General features: G+C 52.3%; 1 protein-coding gene across 2 annotated transcripts in view; it reads left to right on the top strand.

Moving 5' to 3' along the window:
• The window catches only part of RASA3 (RAS p21 protein activator 3), a 121,486-nt gene extending 95,163 nt beyond the window's left edge, over window positions 1–26,323 (top strand). For both annotated transcript variants that reach the window (XM_090258919.1, XM_090258920.1), the window contains exons 8-24: window positions 1,264–1,340; window positions 3,779–3,883; window positions 5,482–5,638; window positions 6,040–6,188; window positions 6,948–7,062; window positions 7,918–7,992; window positions 8,816–8,939; window positions 10,275–10,381; window positions 11,288–11,365; window positions 12,881–12,958; window positions 13,956–14,029; window positions 14,892–14,998; window positions 15,623–15,705; window positions 19,486–19,694; window positions 20,891–20,994; window positions 23,646–23,829; window positions 24,611–26,323. In XM_090258919.1, the coding sequence (XP_090115045.1) occupies window positions 1,264–1,340; window positions 3,779–3,883; window positions 5,482–5,638; window positions 6,040–6,188; window positions 6,948–7,062; window positions 7,918–7,992; window positions 8,816–8,939; window positions 10,275–10,381; window positions 11,288–11,365; window positions 12,881–12,958; window positions 13,956–14,029; window positions 14,892–14,998; window positions 15,623–15,705; window positions 19,486–19,694; window positions 20,891–20,994; window positions 23,646–23,829; window positions 24,611–24,686 (1,902 nt within the window). In that variant the 3' untranslated portion in view covers window positions 24,687–26,323. The remainder of the gene's footprint in view (window positions 1–1,263; window positions 1,341–3,778; window positions 3,884–5,481; window positions 5,639–6,039; window positions 6,189–6,947; window positions 7,063–7,917; window positions 7,993–8,815; window positions 8,940–10,274; window positions 10,382–11,287; window positions 11,366–12,880; window positions 12,959–13,955; window positions 14,030–14,891; window positions 14,999–15,622; window positions 15,706–19,485; window positions 19,695–20,890; window positions 20,995–23,645; window positions 23,830–24,610) is intronic.
• The last annotated feature ends 126 nt before the right edge of the window (window positions 26,324–26,449 follow it).

Raw genomic sequence — 26,449 nt, 5'->3', positions numbered from 1 at the left:
TCACTCAAACAGCTACGTCCACTTCTGCGTGGTTCTCATTCACACTAGGAGTGGTATGTATTTGTTACGTTGTACACTTCTAAAATTGTGGGTTTTAATTCACTAGATTAATTTAACGACCCCGAGATATGACTGAATGTAGTAGTCAGGACCCAAGCCTGTGGGATCCCAGGGAAGGCCTAGACCTGGGCCCTCAGCGCTGCTGGCTCGGGCCCGTCAGATGCCAGCCTTGCTCGTGGGCTCAGACCAGACGACGTTTGGAATATGCTTTTGCTTGGAGTTTATGTCCTTTTAGGCAAAGGGCTCAGCCCTCTGTAGCAGCACACTCCCTCTTGCCAGGTCCCTCTTATCTCCTTTTAGCCTCAGCTGGCAAACAGCCTGGAGCTGAGCTCCTGGCAGGGGGACTCTGGGCTCTGGTGGTGGGCTTGGGGCTGGCAGCAGCCTCCTACAGGAATTTCAACAGCAGGTAGCCTTCAGACCATTGTATTCCAGGATGACAACCAGACTTAAAAAACCTTGAATATCTAAATGAAATTATTTAAAATTCTGAAGAGCCACCTTCATTCAACTGATAGCTATGTTAGGTGACAGGCAGGAATAAGACAGAGAAGAAAACAGACGAGTCTCTGCAGCCACCCCACTGGAAACCAGGCATCTTATCATAGTACTGTGAGCCACACCAGAGGGCTTCCTGGAGGAGGTGGCATTTCAGAGATAGCTGCGGGCTTCCCAGCATGGGCCACAGTGAGGAATGGACTCAGTAGTGAGCTGGGCAGGTGGCACAGGTTGTAGAAAGATCCTCATGTGCTGGGAGAAGAAGACAAATGGGGGCCCCTGGAAGGTGTACAGAAATTTTAGCCAGAGGCAGATGAGGTTGGGCCACTTGGGCTGTGGCTGGTGGGAGCCCTGCATGGGCAGTATAAGGACAGGTTGCTAACAAGCTGGAGGCAACAGGTGGATGCAATGAGATGGGAAAGTTGGGGAGGAGAAGCTTGGAGGCACAAGGGAATGGAGGTGAGGAGGGGGAGGTGGTCATCAGGGGAAGGCACCTGGAGGAGGGAGGTACCTGGCAGGATGCTTCTAGGTGCTGGGAGCATTACAAGGAAGTTGGAGGACAGCACCCTGAATAGCCCCCACCCCAGCTCCCATGAACCTGGGCTTCAGTGCAGCCTCTGCTTGTTCACGGAGAGTGGGGCGCACAGCCTCCTTCCCTGAGCTGGTCACACTCCGTCTAACTCGTTGTCCCACCGTCTGCACCCCCAGGTGACCAGACCCTGCAGCTACAACCGCAAGTCCCACTTTGACTTTGAGGAGGAGGACGTGGACAAACTTGAAATCCGGTGAGTTTGAGAATGGTGGGTTTGGAGATCCCTGCGTGGCTGCTGCAGTCTGAACCTTTTTGTTTTTGTTTTGTTTTGTTTTGTTTGTTTTGTTTCTGAAATTGGGGGGACGTGTAGTTGGGGGGACGTATAGGAAGGAATCTTAATGTTCTTGGTGATGTTAACATGAGGATGTTGGAAGTTGGAGTCAGTCATAATCACCCCAGATATTTGGGTGGTTGTATCCAAAAACTCGGTTTTATAATTCACTTTGCGATGTCTTCTCAGACTCGAGGGCAAAGGTTTTATGCTGCTCAGCTTATGTGAGCCTTTGTCTGCCAGGTGGCATTGCCCAGCCTAGCATACCAGTCCCAGCTGCTTAGGGGTCCTCGTGACACAGACTTCAGTGTGCAGAGTCTGAACTTGTCACCCAAGAAGATCACAGCATGAGTTCACCAGCATCAGTTTTAGGGTCCACTAAGGGGCCTTATTCCCATCTCCTCTGGCTGTAGGAAGCCCCGCCTGCCTGCAGCACTTCACCCACGTGCAAGGTGCCATGGGAGAGACACACCGTAAGCCAGGTGTGCTTTCCCATCGTCCCGGGCTAGGGCGACCACATTTAGGTCTGACTAACCCTGTTCTGGAGAAGTGTAGGAGTACTCCCAATCCAACATGATTTAAAATCTACTTTTCTCCATGGCCAGGGTTTTCTGAGGCATGTGAGGCTCGACTAGAAATGCCACAGATGTTTATTTTGGGGGGCACTCTGGTGCCCCTCCCTGGAACCTGCAGTGGCTTCAGACCTCTGAGTAATAACCAAGCCATGAGAGGCTCCGGGCCAGGTGGGGGCTGGCCTTTGGGGTATAGGGTACAGGCAAGGGCTCTTCCCTCTCCCAAATGTGGGACCCTGGGGCTCTTCCCTTGTCTCACTCCTGGGCTCAAGTCCTGAGGGATTGTGGCCTCCACACATAGATCTTGGTTTGCACCCCATCTTAAGTGTATCCGAGTAGTTTAAATCTTCCATTTTAAAATGCTGAAGCAGAGGCAAAGTGACTCCAAGACAAGAAGGTGCCCATGGGAGGTCCAAACGCCTTGGTTGAGGTTTGGCTGTGCACTGCCTGCCTTCAGACATGCAGCTCCCTTTCTTGTTCAGAGAAAGAAGTGTTTATGGAAGACTGGGCTTTGAATTCGAGCGAAGTTGTAGGTCTTCTTCTGAGCATACAAACCAAAAATGTTTTTAAATGAGTCTCTTATTAAAAAGAAAAGACTGCCTGGCAACATGTTTGTATATTGCCGAAGTGTTGCTTGGCAAGTTAGAGATCCTTCTGCTTGTTATTTTAAAAGTATCTTGCCATGGGACAGTGTTGATCCTCATGTCCCGACATGCGTCTGTTATGTGGACCATCCTTTGCCTTCTGTGACGTCCCCTCCTCCTGCACGGACTTGGAGGGGTAACAGAAGGACTCGTACAGTCTTGCAGAGTTTTCCCCTGGTTTTAGATTTTCAACTTAAGGAATGACTGTTGGTTGAATTGTTCGCTGTAGGTATAGGCGATGTTTGCTAGTTAGCACCTAGAAATATCACCCACCTCCATCTACCACACATGACAGTCAATATCTATGTCCCCAAATCAGAAGGAACAATAAGAATTCCACCTAAGGAAAAAGGGTTAGTGAGTGACCAGACCCTTTAGCAAGGTGAGTGTGGATTTCTCACAAAGATGGTGGTCAGTTGCGCTGTGGTCACAGCTGTCAGCTAGCCACCGTCTCCCCTGCTCTGTTATGAGTGTTGAGCCCCCTAGGTCATGAGTCACACTGGTAGGTCACAGTGATCTTGGGTGTAGGGTTCTGAGTGCAGGCGAAGAAGGAAGAGTCAAGTCTTTCTCGCTAGGTGTACTTCCATGTGAGGGAAGGTAGGGGGCGTCCTGGCTGTTAAGTTGGGCAGCCCGGTCATTCCCCTGTGGGCACCATTCTCAGCAACAGCCTGAGCAGAACTAGACTTCATTTCTTCACCCCACTGTGCCAAGCCCTGCAGACTGAGGTCACCCTGCTGGGTACTCCTGCTGTGTCTGAGATGATACCCAAACTTCGGGGACAATAGGTCCTGCTACACTTGGTAAAGGCAATGGACGCTACCAGCTTCAGTGCACAGCAGTTTCCTCCTGTTACAAAGACAGGAGGCCCCCTCACCCGACACCAGCCCGAGGGCTCTGCCTCTACCTCCTTTCATTCCCCACAGCCCGGGAGATGCACACCTCCATTCCAAAGTCAGGCCCAGCTTCAACCTCACGTCTTAAATGTCCTCCATCAGTGTAGATCTCCAGGGAGCCTGTCTTGTTGGAACTGAAGGCTCCCTCTCACTCCAAACGCTCCTGGGGAGAAAGAAAGGACACCGGGACAGCTCTGCACCTCCCTAGGTCACTCTGCAAGAGGATCCATGTACCGGTTGTTGTTTTTCAGAATTGACCTCTGGAATGCCAGTAACTTGAAGTTTGGAGATGAGTTCCTGGGAGAACTAAGGATTCCGCTGAAAGTGCTGCGGCAGTCCAGCTCCTATGAAGCATGGTAAGGTGACCGCGTGCCTGGCCTGACATCAGTGAGCTGGTGGGTGGAGGGACAGAGTTAAAAGGGCAGGTCAAAAGGACACAAAAGCTGCCTCTTTACAGCCCAAACACAGTGGCACAGGTCAGCTTCCTACCTAGCTGCCTGCCCATGTTTTCCCATGGTCCGTAACCAGCTCTGCTGTGGGGGCAGGTTCAGGTAAGAAGTTGCAGGAGGGAGGACGCCGGTGCAGGGGGTCACGCTGACATCATACGTAGTGGCTGAGGGCCTAAAACAGAGAAGGGCAGGGGCACAAAAGCCTGACGACTCCAAGAATGGCTTTCTGGGCCCACTCCCTGAGGGCCGACAGCTGGCACACCCTGGAGCATAACTGTGCCAGGCTCTGCCCTGTGGCAGGCCTTCAGGACCTTTGCCTGCTGCCAGAGCGTCACCTGCTGGGGAAGGTGTGCAAGGCGCTGTGGGTCTTGGGCTAACCTCCATTTTAATCTGCACATCTGAATTGAGGGGCCGCAGCTTGACCTCACCCCTTGCTCACGGATCCCCGAAAGCTAAGGTTTTGCTTCCCGTGTCTGTTCCTCGTTTTCTCTAGGCTGTTTTGTATTTAGGCATTAGGAGCGGCCTTTGCTTTGTTTCACACTCGGTTCCAAAATCACATTGGTTCACCGTGTATATCATCACAGCGAAGCCACAGACTCTCTGGCCACTGGTGCTCTCATTTCATAGACACACAAGATGGGGCGAAGATGCAGGTCACAGACCATGTGTCACGTCATACACCACACATCTCCCACCACACGCCTCACGTCACACGCCACGCCACACACCACACACCATGGCCCTTCATGTCCACAGGCTCTCCGGGTGGGGGGATATTTGTAGGGTGCCCAATGGTGGGTTGCTATCACCAGGAGACTGAAATTCACATCTTTAATGCCACAAAGACAGCGCAGCCCCCAGCTGGGTTCTGGCCCCAGCCAGGAGACATTGCTTAGCTGAGCTGCCCTATGTGGTGTTTGCCTGGAAGCCCAGGGAAAGCTCTACCGGCAACGCATCTCTAACTGCCTGACTGGAAAACTCAGAGCAGGCAGGGTTCTTTTTGGGGTTGCCTGGGACAGGACCAAAGAGCAGAGTGGCCTGTTGGGAAACACCGCTTAAGTGACCGTATGGGCAGCTGTCTGCCTTGCCCCCCAGCACAAGCCCACCATTCTCTCTAATGTGGAACGCTCTACCACATGCTTCTCAGAATACTTGCCATTTGCTCTGCTTATTGCTAGCCATTGTCGTGTGTTAATCTCCACAGATAATTACTCTACTGCAGAATTTTCCTTAACTGCTACACTCACGTTCCCTCCTAATCCTCTCCTTTCCTTCTACCCTTACTGCTTCTGCATCATAAGTTCTGTCTGAGGCTCTGTGTAATCAGCCCCGATAGTAAAGATCCCGTGAGGAACGCCCCAGGGGCACGACCCTGTAGGGGGTGTCCTGCAGAATCGTCCTGGTGCCCTCTCCTGCCTCAGACCCTGACAGAGCCCTTGAGAGAAGGACCAGTCCCTGGGATGTGCTGCCACCTCACGCCTCCTGGTCCCGTGTCCTGTACCCAGGTACTTCTTACAGCCCCGCGACAACGGAAGTAAGAGCCTGAAGCCAGGGGATCTAGGGTCCCTGCGGCTGAATGTAGTTTACACAGAAGACCACGTCTTCTCCTCCGACTACTACAGCCCACTTCGGGACCTTCTGCTCAATTCTGCGGATGTGGAGGTACTCTTGTGCCAGGTGCACCTGTGAACCCAGACTCGTCCCTGTCCCCTCTCTGCTGCTAGGCCCTGCCTGGCCCTCCTTCACCCAGACCCACTCTTTCTCTGGACCCCCACTCTGCCCCCTGCCCGTGACACCTGCCCAAACCAACCCCCGAATCCACCTTCTACCCCCTTGGTCCCCTGGCCGCCCCCAACACCTGCCAGCCCCTCCGCCCCCAGGCCCTGACCACCTGGGGCCCAGCACCTGGGCTGCCCACTCCCTCTTGGTGACTTCCCCTGCCGCCTGGCCGCTCTGGGCCTGTTTTGTGCCCAGGAACACCTGCATCCCCCTCTGCTGGTCGAGGAGGGTGTGGTGGGGCAGGTCTGGAAGCTGCCCTCAGGTCACGCTGTGTCTCTGCACAGCCCGTCTCTGCGTCCGCAGCCCACATCCTGGGCGAGGTGTGCCGGGAGAAGCAGGAAGCCGCCGTCCCGCTGGTGCGGCTCCTCCTGCACTGCGGCCGGGTGGTGCCCTTCATCAGCGCCATCGCCAACGCCGAGGTCTGCAGGACGCAGTGAGTGCCACTGCGGCCTCTGCCTGGGACCCTCACGTTTCCCCAAGGGGGTGCAGCCTGGGGGACCCGGCAGCAGAGGTCTCCCTCAAAACATCCAGAGCACAGAGATGGGGCAGATACCATGTAGGTTTAGGTTTCCTTTCAGAAAGTGCTTACTGTTTTTAAAGGTGCGTCTTTTCTCCTGAAAATCCTGAGGTGCATGAAAGAAGGGGGTGAACGAGGCACCCGTTGCCTTAGGAATGGGCTCAGTTTAGTGTTAAGCCCACATAAGAGGACTGGGTTGCTGTGTCCCCCAGGACCTGTCAAGAGTCACTCCCTGGTTCCCTTGGTTCAGAAACATCCAAACACTCCCTTGTTGAAAGAGGTTATAAGAAGCACAGCCTGTTCTGTTCACTTCCCTGCTAAGTCTCCTGTGCTGACCCCCTGACCCCAGGTTTGGTCCTTAGAAGCATTCATTTGCCAAAAACAAGCCTCGAGAAGAGGAGTCCCCGTCAGCTGTTCCTTCAGATGGGTTGAGGACAGGGGGCATGTCGCTGGTTTGCCGAAGTGCACTGGGCACTGTTTGTATGGTGGGCTCCTTACCCAGGCAGGGCAGGGGGCTAGGGACCCCTGCTGTGAAACCCCTCCACAAACACCTGACGGCAGACTCAGGGCAAGTGAACTTCTGCATCTGGTGGATGGCTCCCAAGAATGGGTTCTGCTTCTTTCTCCACCGCACTGTACTGAGGAGACGAAAGTCACCCTGATGCTGTTTTCCAGGGACCCCAACACCATTTTCCGGGGAAACTCATTGACATCCAAGTGCATTGATGAGACGATGAAGCTGGCAGGGATGCACTATCTGCACGTCACCCTGAAGCCCACCATAGAGGAGGTGGGTCGGGCTCCCCAGGGACCCAGCGTTACTGGGCTGTGGGGGAAAGATTTCCCCAGGAACCCACATTTCCAGTGAAAGTCAGGCAAACACACGGGTAATTCGGTGTCTCAGGACTTACCTGAATGAGGAGCTCTCTAATGTCAGCTTCATTCCCAGCTCAGCACAGGAGCCTTGCAGGTCTAGTTCAGAATTTTCCTTATTTCCTCAAGTGGAACAGATACTTAAGAAAATCCATTATTGCAAAGACAAGGTCATGAAAGAGAAAAACCGGTTCTTCGGAGGACACCTCTTCCCCAGGCATTGGCTCTCCCCGAATTTGTGAGGCCCGGAATTTTCGCGAGAGCCCCTGCCGCAGCGGAGACCCCCACCCCCACCCTCTCTTCTCGCTGTGGTGAGACCCATTCAAAAGAACCACGCGCTTCCTTTCCAAATGACTCAGCGTTTCTTACCTGGCCCCTTCATGAGACACCTGGGCAGGCGTTGCCCCCAGAACAGTTTCATAAAAAACAGGCCCTTTGCAATGTGAGAAAATTTTAAATAGCACTCTGGTGTGGCTGTGCAAAATCCCAGCAGTGCTCTGAAGTAAAATCGTTGCTAAGCCTTATGATGCCTGAGTCCACGTGACCTAATAGTCTTCAAGAAAGTCCTGTTCCTCGCAGGACAGTGGCCTCTCATGCTGCCCAGTGCCTCCAGCTGCCACCCGCTCCTAGTGGCCGAGCAGGGAGCTAGCAGTGGGCAGCTGTCTTCAGAGTGAGGCTCACAGTGTCTGTGTCTGCCCCGCACCACCACCTCCACCCCAGCTGTGCGTCTGGAACCTGTCTCGCTCACTCCTTGCCATGTGTGTTCTTCCAGATATGCCAGAGCCACAAATCCTGTGAAATTGACCCTGTGAAGCTAAAAGATGGTGAAAACCTGGAAAACAACATGGTAAGGAGGTCTGGTTTGTTCACTGGCACTTTCCAGAGCCAGGCACCTGTCATGAGGATTTTGGGCACATGGCCACCTAGGACACCGTGTGTCAGGTCGTGTGGGGTATGCTTTGCAAAGGCACCCGCAGGAGCCTGAGGTGCAGAAGTTGGTGTTAGCTTGGTGTCAAGTGACCAGTCCTGGTCGATGACTGGCCATCGTCCCCTGTGCCCCCGCCCTGCGTCCTCCCCCCCAATTGAGGCAGCCTCGCCAGCCTGATTAGTCTTCCCAGCCCATCTTTCCCTCCTCTCAACAAACACAGGTCCCAAACCTGGGCACTGCAGGCTGTTCCCGGGGCTGTTTCTTAGAACAGCAAAACTCCCTGGTTTTGACACTTCACCCTAATGTTTCAGTCTTTTTTATGATTTCTTCATCCAAATCATGCTGTGTCTTTGTCATGCCTTAAAAAAAAAAAAAAAAAAAAAAAAAGACAGGGTTTTTACCTTTGGGAACTTACACTTCAGTGATTTTGATCTCTGTTTAGTTAATGAGGTCAGATGTAGAGGTGGGGAGCACGATGTGGCTTTTCCCCAAACCTCAGGACTCCAATTATTTGCACTATATGAATTATAACTACTCAGTATGTATTTTAAGAAAGGTTGTTTCTTAATCGTGATGGGAATTATATCTTCTGCTGCCACGGCTCCCCTTGGCTGCCCTGAGCCAGTCCCTGGCCTCCAGAGTTGCTCCCTCCCCACTGTGGTCCTGGCGCTCCATGCAGCCCAGGACAGGGGTCGGTTCCAAATAAGCACTATTGGGGTGTCCCTCCCACATCTCATTGCAGGAGAACCTGCGGCAGTATGTCGACCGTATCTTCAATGTCATCACCAAGTCAGGGGTGAGCTGCCCGACTGTCATGTGTGACATTTTCTTTTCCCTCCGAGAGGCGGCCGCCAAGCGCTTCCAGGGTAAGTTCTCTGTGGATACACTTAAGCCAGCAGAAAATAGCTACAGGCCCTCACTGGTGGTTCCCTTTCTCTGTGCTGGATGCCCCAAAGTGAAAAAGGGACGCTTCTGAGCCCCAGTAAAGGTGGTTCTAACGTAGCTGCTGGACCAGGGCTCAGATGTCAGTGCATGGTGCCCAGATGGTACCCCTCTCCCTCCTGGTCCCCATCTGCACTTGTCCCTGAGTGAGCAGGGCTCCAGCCCTGGGCAGAAGGTGGCTGGCCGAGCTTTGCCGCAGTGGATTATTTGGGGCAGAGCGTTAACTCATCTGGGCCTGGTTTTCTGTAGTCAGAGAAGCTTCCCTTCCTGGTTGCCCTGGAAGTGGCTCACCGCGGTCTGTCATGGTGCCCCTCAGTGCTTCGTGTCATCTAACTCTGCCCAGCTGCATTTTCAAAGAAGATATGATGAACCTGTAGGGGAACCAGGGCTGCAAGGGTCCCAGGGATGAGCCCCCTATTTTTAATTACGCTGAGTCCCTGGGGAGGCACCTGGAGCTACCATGGCAAAGCGAAGACATCCAGCCCTGGCCAGAAGAGTCAGGTTCACTGAGGACCTGGATGCCCGGCACTCACCAGCTCAGACCAGGTCTTGGGAGGCTGAGAAAGGGGCCGCTTGGTCCCTGGCCCCGGCCTGATTCAGCAGGCACCATCGCTAACCCACTTCGTCCATCCTTGGGAGCCCATGAATCAGCTCAGGCGTGACCTGCTGCCTTGGAGAACCGCTGAAACTTCGGCCTCCAAGCTCCCAGGGCAGTCCCTGTGGCCCAAACAGAGGGCCCCAAGGTGCGGCCCAGCCCCTTCCTTTCACCTGCGGGGCAGCTCAGCCTCCTCCAGCAGTGGAGCCTGGGCCAGCACCTCCCGCTTTCAGAGAGCTGGGACTCCTTCTAGGACCGAAAAGCATCTACTGCAGAGTCTGTGACGGGCAGTTACCAAGCACAACAAGCCTCTGATCCCTTTTGGAATAATGTGGAAGTACATTCATAATAAACATACCATATTCTCCCATCCCAGGTGTGAGTAAACCACCCAGTAATGAGCCTTATCCTTGTAAGGCCACTAGGGCCTGGTGAGCAGGTCATGCCTATTAGAGCCCAACTGGCAGACGGTGTTGAGCTTTTACTAACAGTGGGGGAAAGAGAGAGCCAGAGAGAAGGAGAGAGACAGCGGGGCCCAGGGGAGAGCTGCAGGCCGGCAGCTCTGCCTCCAGGAGACCCTCTGGGTCACAACCCCTTGCCCAGTCCGCTGCTGTCCTCTGCAGAAAGCCCCACTGAGTTGGCTCTCTCTGTGTCCTGGCTACAGATGACCTGGACGTGAGGTACACGGCTGTGAGCAGCTTCATTTTCCTGAGGTTCTTCGCTCCTGCCATCCTGTCCCCCAACCTCTTCCAGCTCACACCTCACCACACGGTAAATGCGCGTCGGCCAGTCCTCCTGCACCAGCAGGCGATGCTGCGCTCAGGCCAGGCCCCTCTGCCAGGAGTGCGGAGGTGGCAGAGACAACTACTCCGTGGTTATTGGGTTGTGAACGTGCCACGTGCCCTTAACTTCTCTAACAAAAGAAGGTGTAGTGACTTTCCTAAGTTACGTCAGTTAAAATATGGATGGTGTGACCAGGTTTTAACTGCTGAGGGCTATTATGTTCTCCCTCCCCCTATGGGAAGAATTAAATATTTATTATCTTGTGTGTATTCAGTCATTTATTCAATCAAGCAACAAATATTTATGGAACACCCACTATATGCTAGGCTCTGAGCTTTCATGGAGCTGACATTAGTAACTTATCAGCAAAGAAAGTGCCAGGTGGTGACAGTGCTTAGCAGAAAGCCCAGGGTGTGGGGGTTTGAGCATGATGGGCCCAATTTTGTTTCTGTTGGTTTTAAATTAATCTCCCAAACCATGTGAACGTAAGAGAGGTGACCTGGGAGATACAGAATTGGGGACGGTAACTGGACAGGGATTCTGCTAAGTTCAAGATGCACCTTTTGCACGTTGGGTCCAGAGTGCAGATTTCTAGGAGCTCTTTTCACACATTGCCATTTGGGGAGCCATCTAGCGCTTCGTGGAAATACTGGGGTCTTGGGTGGCCTGAGATCCTGCATTTTCAGCAACTCGCAGACCACACAGGGTAGAGGGGTCTAGGTGGACTTTTCCGAATCCAGTGTTTGCATATTTATCGTTCATCCACCGAAAACACGCATATGCCATGCAGCTTTTAGGTGATGTCATGCACGTTGTCGACTGTGTAATTCTGGGCTCAGTCACAACATTGCTGTGAAACTGAAACGAAACTTGCATTTCTTCCCCGTCTGCCAGGACCCACAGACGTCTAGGATGCTGACACTGATCTCAAAGACTATTCAAACTCTTGGCAGCTTATCCAAGTCAAAGTCTGTGAGTCACTTATTTTACTCATCATGTTTTTTAATATGAAGGAAAGAGTGTATGTTTAATGTGGTTATCAGGATAAAGAGCAACAGAACAAGCCAGGCATCCCCACCGATTGGCTAGGGAGGTAGAACATTCCAGCACTGGCCAAGCACCTCTTTACGCTGCTAAACTGTGAAACTTTGCTTTTTGAGGAGAAAATTAGGGTGGCAAGTGGGTTGTTATTGTCGCTTGTAGAACAGCTAACAGGTCCACTCCTGTGTCTGGGTTGAGAGACTGAGTCTCTGCAGCACAGCTGCCGTAGCCCTGCTGCAACGAGCTGGCCGTAGCTGCGGCCTTGAGTATCTGAGGACATCTGTGTCTTAGGAAGGTTCAGCTGCTGCCTGGGACCGGAGGGCCCATGCACACGAGCCTATAGCACTCCCCTTTCTGTCCCTGGGCTTTGTGATCATTTTACCCCTTTTGGTGACAAATCTGTGTCTCCCCTTCATTGCTGCTCACTTCAGACTGGATTTGGGTGCTGAGGGCACCCTGAGGGTCGACCCTAGGCTCCATCGCCCCAAGAACGTGCCCCATGCTTGGAGCTAACATGTGCAGATAGTGATGTGGAGAGTGAGGTGGCATGCTCCCTGGGGATGGAGCTGAAGGCTGGTTCCCACCGTGGACCAGCTGACCCAGGTGGAGTGAAGCCTCCCTTTCTGTCTGGAAAGGGTGGAGCAGCGACCCACAGAAGCCACACCAGCCTGCCTCATTGTGTTCCTGTGGGGCCCTGAGTGCACCAGGGCCCCGTCACTGCAGGAAGGCAGCCACCCTTTGGGGCCGGTGCTTGGCGCTCTGAATCACAGTAAAATAAAAGGTCTATAGCGGCCGACAGGCAGCCTGACGTGCACTGATCGCTTTCTTCTGTCAATCAACCCCAGTTTTTGTTGGCTGGACAGTCACATAAACAGGCACCTGCTGGGTCAGGGGTCTGCACCAAACCCACCTCATCTTCACATCCTGAAATAGCAAAGTGACCTAAACAGGAAAACAGTGCTGAACTGGGGAGGGGGCACCTAGAATGGTCGTTAGAAGTCCGCTCCTGAGTTCCCACACTGCGCCGACTCCTGCCTGTACCCCTTGGCTCACAGATGAGGCCCCATTGCATGACCGTGCCTGGGGGCAGTGTACACTGTGGATCCCAACCCTCATGTTAGTCACACAGGGGAGGGTGTTGAGCCATTTATAACAAAGAATTCACCAAAAGACCATCCCGCCTTGCCCCACAGAGTTAGTTTTTAAAAACACTGTTAGTGGAATTCATCTCCTGTGAACGGTTTAGCATGCTTGTGTGATTTCAGGTCTATTGTAACTGGGCTGAACTTCTAGGGCAGCAGTTACACCCCCAGTGATAACTAGTCCTTTCCTTGGTTTAGTTAACATAACTGAGGCTTGTCATAGCCTGTGCCTGTAGAGTGTTGCGATTTGGGTCGCGAGCCAAGAGACCTGCAGGCCTTTGTTAAGTGAACTGTTTCGTTTTAGGCCAGCTTTAAGGAATCCTACATGGCTGCATTTTATGAATTCTTCAATGAGCAGAAATATGCAGATGCAGTAAAAAATGTGAGTACCAATATCAATTAACATAGACTTACCCCCCCCCCACCATTATGTGTTATTTCTGAGAAACAGAGTTGCTTTTTTTAAACATCGAGTTTCAGTTTGAATAACATAAAAATGACCATTCACCATTTGCAATAGTTCAGACCATTGGATCCATTCACGACTACCCTGCCCCCTCTGGGTGCGGGACTCTCTTGCCCCGAGGGCTGCTGTGAACTCCTCCCACACTACTACTCTTCTTTGGAATCCAGTTTGGGGATCGTCACCATTTTTATGTCTAAATTCTTCTCTAAGTGCCTGAGCATGGCACCTTCATACAACATCTCCTCCTTTTGTTCCACAAATTCCCATGTCCTGCCAGTCCCAACCGTCTGCTCCGGGAGCCTCAGAGTCAGAGAACTAGGCCCCAGACCCAGAGTTGAGGAAGAGTGCCTGGGGAGAAGCTATTCTGGATCCTAGAGCTTTTTCCTTCTGCTTAGAAGCAATCATATTTACTGCTCAGAAATCATAGAAACCACGCCTTAGAAAGGAAGGCGGGGAGAGGAGCTGGAGGCAGCCACCAGCTGATGGGAGGAATCCAGACAGGTCGTGGACAGGGATGGCTCTTGGGAGATAAAGCTGGGCAGGAAGGAGAGCGTGTGAAGCTTCAAGTTCCATGGGAGATGCATTCTCTGTTCACCTGTTAAAATGCAGGTAGACTTTCAGGTATTATTTGAAGCTAAGTAACAGCTATGGGTGCAGTGAGACTTTCCCTGGATGAGACAGCAGGGGGTCAGGGTTGGGGCTGGAAGCTTCTTAGCAGCAGTGGAAAGCAGCACAGAGTCCCCTCAGTTCTCAAAGAGCCCACTGCCCTGTCCTCAGCTTCCCAGATTCTCCTCTCTCTTCTGGTGTCCGAGAGGGACACAAAGCATCCCGTTAGCCTCATTTACCTGTGAGGGTGCATGTATTCAAGCATACCATTTCCCCATTTAACAGTCCAGTTTCTTTCCCACTTCAGTTCTTAGATTTGATCTCATCCTCCGGGAGAAGAGACCCCAAGAGCGTGGAGCAGCCCATCCTGCTTAAGGAAGGGTAAGGCTTGCTAGCGCTGCTGGGCAGGGCCAAGAGAAGGGCAGGGGGCAGGGCACTCCTAACCTGTCTCAGCCGGGAGGTGGGTACCTGTGTCCTCAGGGCAGGTGGTCTCCCAGCTCAGAGGCAGCCAGACCCCTTGGGGCTATTGAGGCCCGGGAGAAGTGTGACCTTTGTCCACCATTCTTAAACTCTTCTAGACTGCACCCAGGGTGTATCTAAATGTGGTGTTTACATTCATGTCTCTGTGCCTGTACTCTGCTGAATTTGCAGTGGAGAGATGTCTGTCCTTAGGAGGAAAGGGGAATGAGAGACTGAATGACGCCTGAAGAGTCAGGCCTTCGTGCACAGTTGGCTCCTTCACACCTGAGTTCAAGGCCCTGCCTGCCCCTCCATCGGCCCCTCATTCCTGAAGCATCTGTCAGGAGACACTAAAGCATAGTACCTCCCAGAGAGCAGGCTCTCACATCGCTGGTCTTTGCTTTCCAGAACACACCTGAATGGCTCTGTGAGCCTGCTGCCAGTGCTTTTTCCTTAAGAGTGTCTTGTCAATATTTTCAATGTGGGAGATGGGGAGGGTGTGGCTGCTTTGTTGAGGGGTCTAATAAACCCACAGTCATCACCAACTTGTTACTTAAAGTTAACACCAGCAGGGGGGCTAAACTTTGCTAAAGTAGAGACATTAGCCTTATGATTTTCTAATCCTATCACTTGGAAATAAAATTAAGAGATACAAGAAATCCACAGTCTGCATCATGGAAGTGGCAGGTTATTTAGACCTTGGGCCACAAGATGGGAAGGACCACATGGAACGTGACCCTGAGCTGTAGGACGTGTGCCCACCGACGTGTGCTGTTCACAACAGGTTCATGATTAAGAGGGCACAAGGACGAAAACGCTTTGGGATGAAGAATTTCAAGAAAAGGTGGTTTCGCCTGACAAATCATGAATTTACTTACCAGAAGAGCAAAGGTAATGAGAAAAATTTGCCTTTTCCTTCTTTTCACATACCTTTATTCCGAGGGACCAGAGCCTTGTTTAAGACCCAAGTGGGGTTTACCGTCTGCTTTTCTGGATTACAGCTAAGAGCAGAGAAGGTGTGTTTCTCAGAGTGAAGTTTCTTTAAGCAGGAGAGCAGGGAGACGTGCACAAGGGTGTCTGGGGGCAGGGTTGGGGGGGTACAGGCAGGTCCCGTATCTCCAGGTGTGGGAATCAGGGTCCCACAGGGCAGTGATGGTCTTGTCCTATTTGGGTTGTGTTCTCCTGGATCGGAGATGGCTCAGATTAGATCATGGAATGGTGAGAAAGTAACTTCTCCCCTAAAAATGTGGGAACATGGTCCCTGTGTGACGAGAGGCTTTTGTGTCGTGATGGGTGCAGGTATTGTGTTGTTGGGAGCGAGTGCATGAGGCTCAGTTCTATGGACATGAAGGACCCATTTCCACATGTTCTCTGACCATTGCCCCTCAACCCCCTTAAGCCTGTGGTCTGTCAGTTTCTTAGCCTTCTCGCCTAAAGAGGGGAGACCCTAATGCCTCCTCCTAACCCAGCATCGACCTCTGGGCCTGCCCACTCATTAACCCCTGTCTACCACAGGAGACCAGCCTCTCTACAGCATTCCCATCGAGAACATTCTGGCAGTGGAGAAACTGGAGGAGGAGTCCTTCAAGATGAAGAACGTGAGTGCACCCTCTCCAGGTGCTCTTCTGGGGCTTGCTCTCTCCTCTCCCACTAACACCCTGTCCCGTGCCCCCTTCTTCTCCTCTTGGGGGCCCCACATTACGAGGGTGTTCATAAGACACTGTGTGATTTTGCTTCAGAACCTTGGAGCAAAGCAACCTGGCTCTCCCTGCCTGATGGGCCAGGGCAGGAAGAACCTGCAGGAAGATGGCTTCTCTGGTGGCTTTGTAACCCAAGGCAGGTCCGGCTGCCTGCTGCTATGAAAGCCAACACTCGAGAGGCAGGTGCTGATGTTAGGAAAGTGGTTTAGTGGTAGATGCTGGCCATCTGGAAGACGGGGACTCATGTCATAAAGCCCATCTCCACCTCTCAGTGAAGGCAGAGGATAAGGCAAGTGATGGTCCAGGTGCATCATCCTGGATTCATGTCATCCTTGGTTCACATCACCCTGGTTCCATAGTTGACGGTGAGCAAATCTCCGGGAGCTGAGATGCCTGAAGATAGGGTCTGTATCTTTTGAAGTTAATTCCTAGGATTCTTATACAAACATGCTGTTCACCTACAAGCTACATGTTAGAGTCAGTACTTACAGAAACAATGTAAAAGAATGGTGGGCTGGATTACAAATTCCCACCATTACAATTTTCCACTGTTATAGGTTCAGGGGTCCAGGGACTGTCTGCTAAAGGACACCAGGGACAGTCTCTGGGGCCACGTGGAATTTCTTTGAAACTTTTCATTTTGATCTATTTTTGAACTTACAGAAAAGTCACAGGATTAGAACAAGGACCTCCCATGTCCCCTAACCGAGTGTCCCATTTGCTGAGCATATTCCTTCATTCACCTTTTTATCTCTTTCCATGTACGATGTACATATTTTTTTCCTGGACTATATAAACATTCCAGTGTGTTTCTGAAAAACAAGGACATTTATATAATCTCATACAGTTACCAAAGACAGGACACCCCACATAGATGCAACAGTACTACTAATACACAGCCCATATTTAAATTTTTCCAGTTATTCCAATAACATTCTTTATACTGTTTTTTTTCCCCCCAGCTGCCATGTAAGCTAGGGCCATATGGTCCATTATTTCTTAGTCATCTCTTTAATCTGGAACATTCCTCATTCTTTACCCCTGTTTCGTGGCCTTGGCATTTTTGAAGCATACAGGCCAGTTTCTGTGGACATCCCTTAATTTGGGTGTGTCAGGTGGCCTGTGGGTATGTTTGGGAATCCCAGAGGCGCCCTGGGCTGCCTGGTGTATCCAGGAGGCACAGTGCATAGTTGATCTGTGAATCACAGGGAGATACATTGAACTGTGTTGTGTCTGTTCCTCCCCAGATTCTTCCCCATCCACGGCGGCTTTCGGGCTCTGTCCATCTTTCCCTCACTATTTGTTGGCTTTCTCCTGGGCATAGCTTTCCTTCTCCCTGCAGGGAAGGCTGGTTCATTTATTTGTTAGGACTGTAAGGACTCGCAGGGCCCCATCTTATTTAGGGGCTGGAGTCTCGTTGCCCTGGGAAGATGGCCTGTTTAAACACTACATAGCATCCTGGTCCATTATACGATGCCTCCATGCATCCAGCGGCATTTCCCCAACCCAGCAGGCTCTGCCACAGATGCCAGGTTCTCAGATTATAGAACAGGACCTCAAGTCAGACTCTGCCTCTCGGAAGTGGACAAGGGATCTGCCCCATCCTCTTCCCTCTCCTCTTGTGTCTGCCTGCCTCTCACTCACTGGCACAACTCAATGGTCCAGTATTTGGCAGGAGACCAAGGCCACACTGGCTCTGTTGAGGACACTGGATCTGTTTTGGCTGGGCCAGGGTTGAAGAGTCATAAGGTGCTTACATCTCTGTCTGGGTCTGAGATCAGCTCCCCAGCCTGCTGGACAGATGGAAGAGGTGGCTCTACCCTGGATGCTCAGCTAGCAGACAGCAGCTCTTGCTTGCCCTGCACTGTGTTCTGAATTCGATTCCTTGTCCTTCCCCAGGACTATTGGAGACCATTTCTTGGGCAAGCAGGTGGCCCCATGGCAGATCTGGGTTTTTTCCCAGACCTGAGGGATGTTTACACCATCATACCTGCTCCAGGAGCTGGAAGGCCCGCCTCCTTTAGTGTGTGGCTCCTATAGCATGTCTGTGCCCACCTTTTCCAGGGTGGGGGTCTGGGAACACCGTGCCTTTAGCTGGTGGCATTCTCACATATCCACGGAAGGATGCAAATGTGGAAACTGTCCTGGAAGCATCTGTGAGCTGTTTTGCTCTGTCAGGCCCTTAATTTAGGTTTAGAATAATTCCCTAATTTTAGCATTGTTTATTCACCAGCCTGTTTTTTTCCTGCTGCCTTTCTCTGAGCCAGCTTCCCATGACGCTAACCACTAGGCTAATGTCCTGTTCCATTTGAGAGACATTTTTGAAGGTTTGCTGTGTTTTGAGCCCTGTTGCAAGGGCCAGCCTGCCAGAACAATCAGGCCAAGATGCCTCCTGCTAGAGGCTCTCCTCCCCCGGGGACTGAAGCCACACTCAGGCCTGTGTAACAGTGCGTGTGTGTACCAGGTGGGACAGGGCGACCATTCACTCAGGAACTTGGACTCACAACTCCTTTCCCAGAATCCATTGACTCTTGTTCCCTCCTCCTCTTGGTGCACACCCCGCCAGTGTTTTCTTTCTGTACCATCCTGACTCCTGGCCTCCCCTCGGACCCCCTGACAAGTCCAGCCTGAGAGCCTCCAGGGCTCTGCCTGGCCCGCTCCCCTGATCACCGCCCCTTCTGTTTGCAGCTGTCCTGCTCCAGTTAGGAGAACCCAACCCTCCCGGTGCTCTAGAACCTTTGCACCTATTGACTCTGCTGCCCCAGGATCTGTGCACCTACTGTCCCTGCTGCCCAGGGCGCGTTCCATCCCTGCTTTTCCCACGCAGCTTAGAGGATTGTTCATTCAGAGCATTCTATACCAACCTGCCCCCAGTTAGGCTGCACCCTCACTCAGCCCCCTGCACTTAGTGATCACTTTATCTTGCTGGCTGAAAGTCTGCCCTCACTGTGTCCCCAGGACCTAGTACAGTATCTGGTACTCAGGAATGTTTGTTGAATGAATAATACATAGGAAAGGCAGTGGAAGCTCTGAGAAACCTCATGGAGGAAGTAGCACCTGCCTGGAATGAGGAAGAAGCATCCCAAGGGGTGGTCAGTGGAGGAGGGAGAGGCCTTTCAGATGGAGAAGCAGCATGTGCCAAGCCCTTGAGGCAGATCTGGGGATGAGGACAGGAAGGTGGGCAAGATGATCTCTGATGTACCTTGTACAGGAGCCCACCTCAGTTTAAAAAATTAGGGAACCCAAAGGAACCAGGCCATTTATGTACCAGCCATAGGCAGCTTCAGGAGGACCCATGGACAGGACAAGGGGTCCTGTTCTTCGCTTTTTGGATGCAGACCCCTGATGCCCCAGGAAGGGAAGTGCCTTGGCCAGGCTGACCATGGGTGCCCAGCTGGGCCACATTGGCCTTCTTAGTGCCCCATGGCTCCTGTTGCTCCTGTGTGCCTCAAGGCGAGGACTTTGGCTTCTGTTTTTAAGTTCAAGGGCAGCAGAAAGTCCTTTGCACTCACTGCAGCTGCTGGACTTGTGTGGGCCTCTGGGTCAGTTTCAGACCCTTTACTGTAGCCCATGGGCTTGTAGGCATTGAAAATGACGAGTCTTGTGGTTCAGGCAGAAGAAAATGACCCCTGTGGTTCCTGCTGGGTGGTCTCCTGAGCCCGTTCTCTGTCTCCTCAGATGTTCCAGGTCATCCAGCCTGAGCGAGCGCTGTACATCCAGGCCAACAACTGCGTGGAGGCCAAGGCCTGGATCGACATCCTCACCAAAGTGAGCCAGTGCAACAAGAAGCGCCTCACCGTCTACCACCCCTCCGCCTACCTCAACGGCCACTGGCTGTGCTGCAGGGCCTCCTCGGACTCAGCCCCCGGCTGCTCCCCCTGCACCGGGTAGGTCTGCGCCTTTCCAGCCTCCTGGACCCTCCCTGCTGCCCAGTGTGACCCCGCAGTGATCTGGCTTGTGCACCCTATGAGGAAGTTGGGTCAAGGAGTCAAATTTGTAGCTAAAATGCAGTCCCCACCCACTCCGCAAACTGCACACATACAGGCTGAGTCTCCAAGGCTGTTCTCTAAATGGTCTAGGAGCTTCCATCCAAGGCAGCCCCTGGGCTCATCCTCATGAAGACTCTGTGCAGACTGGCAGGAGCCCCAAGCCTTTTTGAGTTCTCCTGTCCCTTATGGGCATCAGAGCCATCCTTGGGGAGTGGGTGGGCAATGAAGGAGGGGGAGTCCCTTAAGAGAGAAGACTCCCAGGGGCAAGTTTTGCTGTATTGCTGCTTCTAAGAAGAGTGGAAGTATTCCACGGTCCTGATTACACCCCCTTTGATTTCTCCAACTGGCACCCCTCTCCTTTGGAAACCTTGCCGCCCTTCTTGCCCAGCCCTGCCATTAGCTGGGCCTCCTGAAGGTCCTTAGAGGCTCATCTCCACCATCCTGGAAGGAGGCTAGTGACTCAAGCTTGGCGGGTCCCTGTGTCCCATGTGACTTGTGAGAACAGGAACAACTGCTGTTTGTTGTGGTCGTGGCTGTGACAAATCCCCCCAAACCTCTTGGAGGTGGGAATAGAAAACATGGCTTCATAGACAAAGAAGCTGAGACTTGGGGATAAGTCCCTGCTGGGTCCCACCCAGGAGTCTGTGACCGACAGGCTCCCCTGACAGGCAGGGAAAGGGCCGCAGCTGTACACTCTGGCAGGAGCAGGAACCCACCATAGCCTCAGGAAAGAGAGGGACCTGCTTATCCCTACCTGGGGCAGCCAACTGATCCTTCAGGACAGACGGCCTATGTGCGCCTGTCAGGGCTATTTTTATTCTGGATCATTTCTTTTCACAACAAAATAAAAGTCTGTCTTGTTTGGTTGCTGTCCTGGAATATCTGTGGGTCCTGAGAGACCGCCAGTCCTTGCAGACTGCGGGCAGTCACTTCTCAGTGCTTGTAAATTATTTCACAAACCACACACAGATGCCCCAGCCCCATCTGGGGATAAGTTCACTGTTGGATCACTCCATTGTCTTTAGTGATCTTTAAAAAAATCAATACCAAGATTAATAGCATTGCGTTTCCATACTTCTCACTGTGTTGGGCAGCGGCCTCCCAGCCAACATCCAGCTGGACATTGATGGGGACCGAGAGACGGAGCGCATCTACTCCCTGTTCAACTTGTACATGAACAAACTGGAGAAGATGCAAGGTAAGGGCAGGATGTGGTCCAGCGTCTGTCACACAGATCACAGGCAACTTTGAGGATGCATGGCCAGGATCCGGGTAATACTCGGAGCTTTCTGCAGAGACGGCTCCGGGAAGTACAGGCAGACCTCACGTATTTGTGCTTGGCTTTATTACAAGTCCAGGGAAGGCCCTCCACCAACACAAAGATCACCTATCTGAAGGCACACATGATGATTAGCACTTTTTAGCGACAGAATAATTTTAATTAAGGTATGTACATTGGCTTTTCTAGGCATAACATTATTGCACACTTAATAGACTACAGCAGAGTATAAACATAACCTTTGTATGCACTGGGAAGCGAAAAAATTAGTGTGACTCATTTTATTCCAATATTTGCTTTATTGTGGTGGTCTGGAACCAAGCCCACAAGATCTCTTAAGATGTGCCTATAAACCCTTCTGAGCCTCCATGTTCTGCTTGTGGTGTTATTGTTTATAGCTTTCTGAAGGCATCTATTTGGTGGACATTGTAGTCCTTGGGACCGTGGGGGGTCAGCCGTAGTCATCCGATTAACTGTCCATTATCTCATGCTGCATCTTGTTTTGGGGCTGCTTTATAAAAGTGCATCAGTTGCCTTGCTGAAGTCAACATGCACACACTCTTGACAGTTCCCTCAGTCTTGGTTTTATAGACCTTATTAAAGAGGAAATGCAGCGAGTGTGTGCTCATTGTGAGCCATTCTAGCTGATGTCCTAGTTTCTCCTTCCTGAGCTTAGCTTATAATCTATTTATTATTATCAATACTAATCCATTCAAGGAGCCTGCATCTGCTACATGGCTTAGGGACTCCTCTTTCTTCGTGGTCTTAGCAGTTAACACCACTCACCCACCTTTAGTCCCTAGACCTCCTCCAGGGTCTGGGCCCCTCCTGGTCACTCCTAGCACTCACTGCACAGACCATGCCCTTGGTGCCCTGGGGTGGGATTCTTCCCAGATGTGGAGGCCTCAGTTCAGAGCCAGTTGGTGTTTGCTGTGAGAGGAACTGGGCAAGTCATGCACCAGGCAAGCCCTGATGTCCTCTTCTGCGAAATGGGGCAGAATTGCCACCATCTCCACTGGCTTAATCTGAAGATTGAATGAAATAAATTCCATGGAGCAGTGAGCACAGAGTGCAGAGCTGAGAAGGGCTGGGTCTCAGTGGCCTGTGTCCTTATCCTTGTCACCACCACCATCGTTCATCTCTCCTGTCAGGGCCTTTGGTGATTCTTCCTCTGCATCCACACTGCAGATGGGAAATACCTTTTTGCTTCTATTTTTTTTTAACAAGCTTCACAAAACATTTGCTCATTCAGGTCTTAGCTCTCTTGACCTGTCCATGGTGCCTGTGACATTCCTTTGCATCTGTCCCCTCCCTCTGTCTTTATGACAGCGGCAACCACAGCTCACACTTCTGCTGGGCCCTGGGGCCAGGAGACTCATTGAGGTGCCGGTGTCCCCATTTCCCAGAAGGTTTAACCGAGGCTCTGGAGCTTCAGTCACTTGCCTAAAGCCAAGCAGTTACCAACAGTGGCTTGAAGGAGGAAATGCAGGCACCCTGACCCCAGAGACCGTAACCCTGTGCTTCACTTAAAAGAGGCAAAGGCTGAGCTCACACTCAGCGCTCTGGGAGCCCCTGGACCGTTCTTCCCTCTCCTCCTCCTCCTCTTCGCTCTGTTATCATTCATGTGTAGAGTTCCTAACCTTCTCATGGCATACTCCCATTTCCTTTGAAGTTTTACACGTTTTCTGTTTTCCTTTGCACAGACTTGTGATTTTTCAATTAGAAGTGAGAGATTTCCCCTGAGTAGGAAGTTAAGACAGTAAAGCGGACTCCAGAGCTTCTATGATAATGAACAAACAATACGGATGAGGGCGAGGACCCCTCTTGATGCTGGCTTACCTGGGCCAGGTGCCCTGCAAAGCACGTGTCTTCCCACCTGGTCTCTCTGTGGCCCTGGAGTATAGGGTCCAGCATAGGTGTTTGGGGACAGATGGGAGGGGCCTGGGCCTGGGCCTGGGCCAGGTGTTTGGAGACAAGATGGGGGCTTCTCCAGTTCAGATATTTGGATGCATCCTGTGGATGACTGAAGGCTGCAGCGTGGTCTTCAGCAGGAGTGAGGGGCCTGACGAGAAAGTTACCTGCTGAACAGGTGGCAATGATGAGGGTCTCAGGAAACTGCTAGCACAGACTGGCCGAGAGGTGATGTGCTCTCCCCAGACTGACCGTGTGTGATCCCACAGGCCCTTGAGCCAGCATGGCCCAGTGTCCAGGAGCAGACAGACACCCACTGCTCCTGGCTTGGTGAGCCGGTGGGGCATGGATGGACGCAGGCCACCCAGGAGAAGGGCTGGTCAGACAGGGGGGCTGGGGCCTGGCATGTGGGGTACTGGATCCTCAGAAGCCTCAGTTTTGGGGCCCTGGCTCTCTAGCCCCACAGGCTTTTCCTGTGTTCAGTAGTGCCAGGACCTTGGTGTTGGCTGAAGGGGTGGGAGTGGCTTCTATTTCTGGGTGCATTTGCATGTGAATGATCAGCCTTTCCCTGAGGAGGCTGCTTTGGAGGAGTTTCGAGGAGCAGCCTGACTGGGTGCTTCCACTTGCGCTGACCTCCTGCCCTGTCCCCGGCCATGCAGAAGCCTGTGGGAGCAGATCTGTGTACGACGGCCCGGAGCAGGAGGAGTACTCCACGTTCATCATCGACGACCCCCAGGAGACCTACAAGACGCTGAAGCAGGTCATCGCCAGGGTCGGAGCCTTGGAGCAGGAGCATGCCCAGTACAAAAGGGACAAGTTCAAGAAGAGCAAGTACGGGAGCCAGTGAGTATGGCACCCAGTTACGTGGGAAGTCTCAGCAAGGGTGTGGGCAGCCGGGGAAGAGACTGCGGGGAGGTCCAGCAAAGAGGAGGGTGTTGGGCCTGCCCTAGAGCCACCGTGTGCAGCGTGGGGACTGCACAGGCTTCCTGGCTGCTTCAGAGCAGGGCCTCACACTCTGCAGGGCCCTCTGGGCAGTGTCCTGAGGGCAGCGCCTCTCGCCCGCCCCTCCCCGCTCCTGCCTCCCCACCCCATTCCCTTCTAAAACTAGGCTTTCCTGGGCCAGTAACCCTGCCCCCAGCATGCTCTGCACCTTTGCTCTCTCTTTGGAGGCCAGCTCTGGACTGGCCCCCATATGCGACTTGTGAGAAGGGGTGGGGGTGCAGAGGTGGCAGACTCAGCCAGGCTGCCTGCGTCCCTTCTGCACCCTGTTGGCCTTGCACCCACACAGTTCAGCCAACATGCGTGTCTCCTGCTGCTCCGAGAATGGAGGGTAACGCAAGTCTCACCAACTGTTGGAACACTGGATTACATGACACAAAGGGTGCATTGCACACCATCATGTGTGTACATATGACCTACACACCGAGGCCAGGGTCACAGTGGGTACTTCCATAGGTGGCTTTGGGCTAATTCTTTCTTCCTTTGCATGTCTGTATTTCTCATATTTGTTACAAAGAATACACATCACATGTATAGATAGAAAAAAAGACTCTTGAAGTGCAGGTGAGCACTGGGGATAGAGGGGCAGTGCCTCATTTTCCCCTCCCCCCTGTTCCCTTTGCAGGGAACACCCCATCGGAGATAAGAGTTTTCAGAGCTACATCAGGCAGCAGTCAGAGATCTCCACCCATTCCATTTAAAGCCCGGAGGACATCCTGTCCCAGGATGGTGTCATGTGAGGCACCAGGAAAGCCGCAGTCTTTGGGAAGGGAGGAGACAAAGACAAGAACAGAGCGAGGAAGCAGAGGGATCCACACTTCCTCCACTTGCACAGATGACAAGGGTCAAGCTCATGGATCTTCTGAGACTCCGGGGCTGCTTCTGTGGTTGCCACGCACTTTATTCACGCTGGTGGGCAGGTGCCCTGACCTGACCCTACTGGACTGAGGCGCCCTCTCGCCCTGCCTCTCTCGTGTGCACTACTGCCTCTGCTGGTCTCCGCGGTGCCTGCACCGGGGAGCCTTCTGCTTCCACACAGCCGGGGCCTTGAGAGCATTATTCTTTTTCTATGAACCTGCTGTCCCAGCGCCCACGGGCAGGTGGCTGCCTGGTTTGGGCTTTTGGTGTTGGTGTTATTCCTGGCTGGAGGGTCAGTTTTATGGCTGGAATGTGCAGAAGTGCACGGAGATCCCAATTTGAGGATGCTGTTGATATTTTGGGGGTACAGGGTTCTTCTACAGGGGTTCCAGATGTCTCTCCCAGAGGTTAGTTTCACCCCTGCTGGCTGCCACAGCGCACCCACGGCCTGCGGATGTGCGGGTGCTCCTCAAGCTGCTGACAGCTGAGCTGGGCGTCCGCCCAGTCCCCACTTCAAGCACAAGTTGCATTTGCTGTCAGTGGGGTTTAAAAGTAGAATCCACATTTTCCACCCCTTGTGCAAGTTTGGGGAAGATTTTAAAAATAGAAATGTGCTTTATTTTCAAACTGTTTTCCTTAACGTTTTTTAATTAGCTCTTTGGTATAAAATAACTCAGTATCTTCAAACCTGGACTCTTTAAAGGGGAAGGTGTCACAGTAGGGTGAAAAAGGGAATGGGGTGCATCTCATGGAAGCTAGTTACAGGTCCTCCAAAGAAAGCGAGGAAAGGTCCTGGCCAGGTGGCTCAGTTAGTTGGAGCGTCATCTCACACACCAAAATGTTGCAGGTTTGATCCCCGGTCAGGGCACATACCTACGTTGTGGGTTCAGTCCCATCAGGGTGCGTGTGGGAGGCAACCAATCGATGCTCCTCTCTCTCTCTCTCCTTCTCTCCCCCTCCCTTTCTCTCCCTCTTCCTCTCTCTCTCAAATCAATAAACAGGATTAAAAGAAAACAGAGGAAGGGAAAAAATCATGGGCTGTGCACATGCCCCCTGGGCCCCAGGAGCAGTATGGCTCTGTGTTTCTGTGAAGCCCTTAGGAGCAGCAGTGGGGGCTCCTTTCTTTTGGGGTGGGGGTCCTAATGCAGGGGGAGCTCTTTGCTTCCTTTTTCCAGATGGTCCTCATAGCTGCAGGCACCAGCTTTGGAAAGCACTTTCAAACACGCAGGTCATGTGTTCTTGTGTCCATCTCTGTTCTTGTTTGCAAGGACTGTCCTTCAGACTCAGTCTAGATGGCAGATAGAAACATTACTTGTCACAAAAAATGGTGGAGAAATATGTTGCAAAAAACAAAAAAAACTTTGGGACACTCATCAAACTGCAATTTTTAACATGGATTTGTAACTTAATGTTTCTAAGATACTAATGATTTGTGATGTATTTTACCAGCCAATTAAAACAGACGTTTTATTCTTTCTGAGGACTGGCTTGATTTCCCAGGAATGCCCACTGATAATTGCACACGTGGGAGATGGGGGTGTATGGTGGAGCCGGGAAGGTGGGGAACTGGATGATGTACCTGTGATGACAGGTGAGCTTCCCCCCG

Source organism: Furipterus horrens, unplaced genomic scaffold (assembly GCF_987537825.1).
Source record: "Furipterus horrens unplaced genomic scaffold, mFurHor1.1.pri manual_scaffold_12, whole genome shotgun sequence".
In the NCBI taxonomy this organism is placed as follows: Eukaryota; Metazoa; Chordata; class Mammalia; order Chiroptera; family Furipteridae; genus Furipterus; species Furipterus horrens.
Note: the sequence above shows the minus strand (reverse complement) of the source record. Positions and strands in the feature narration are given on the sequence as shown.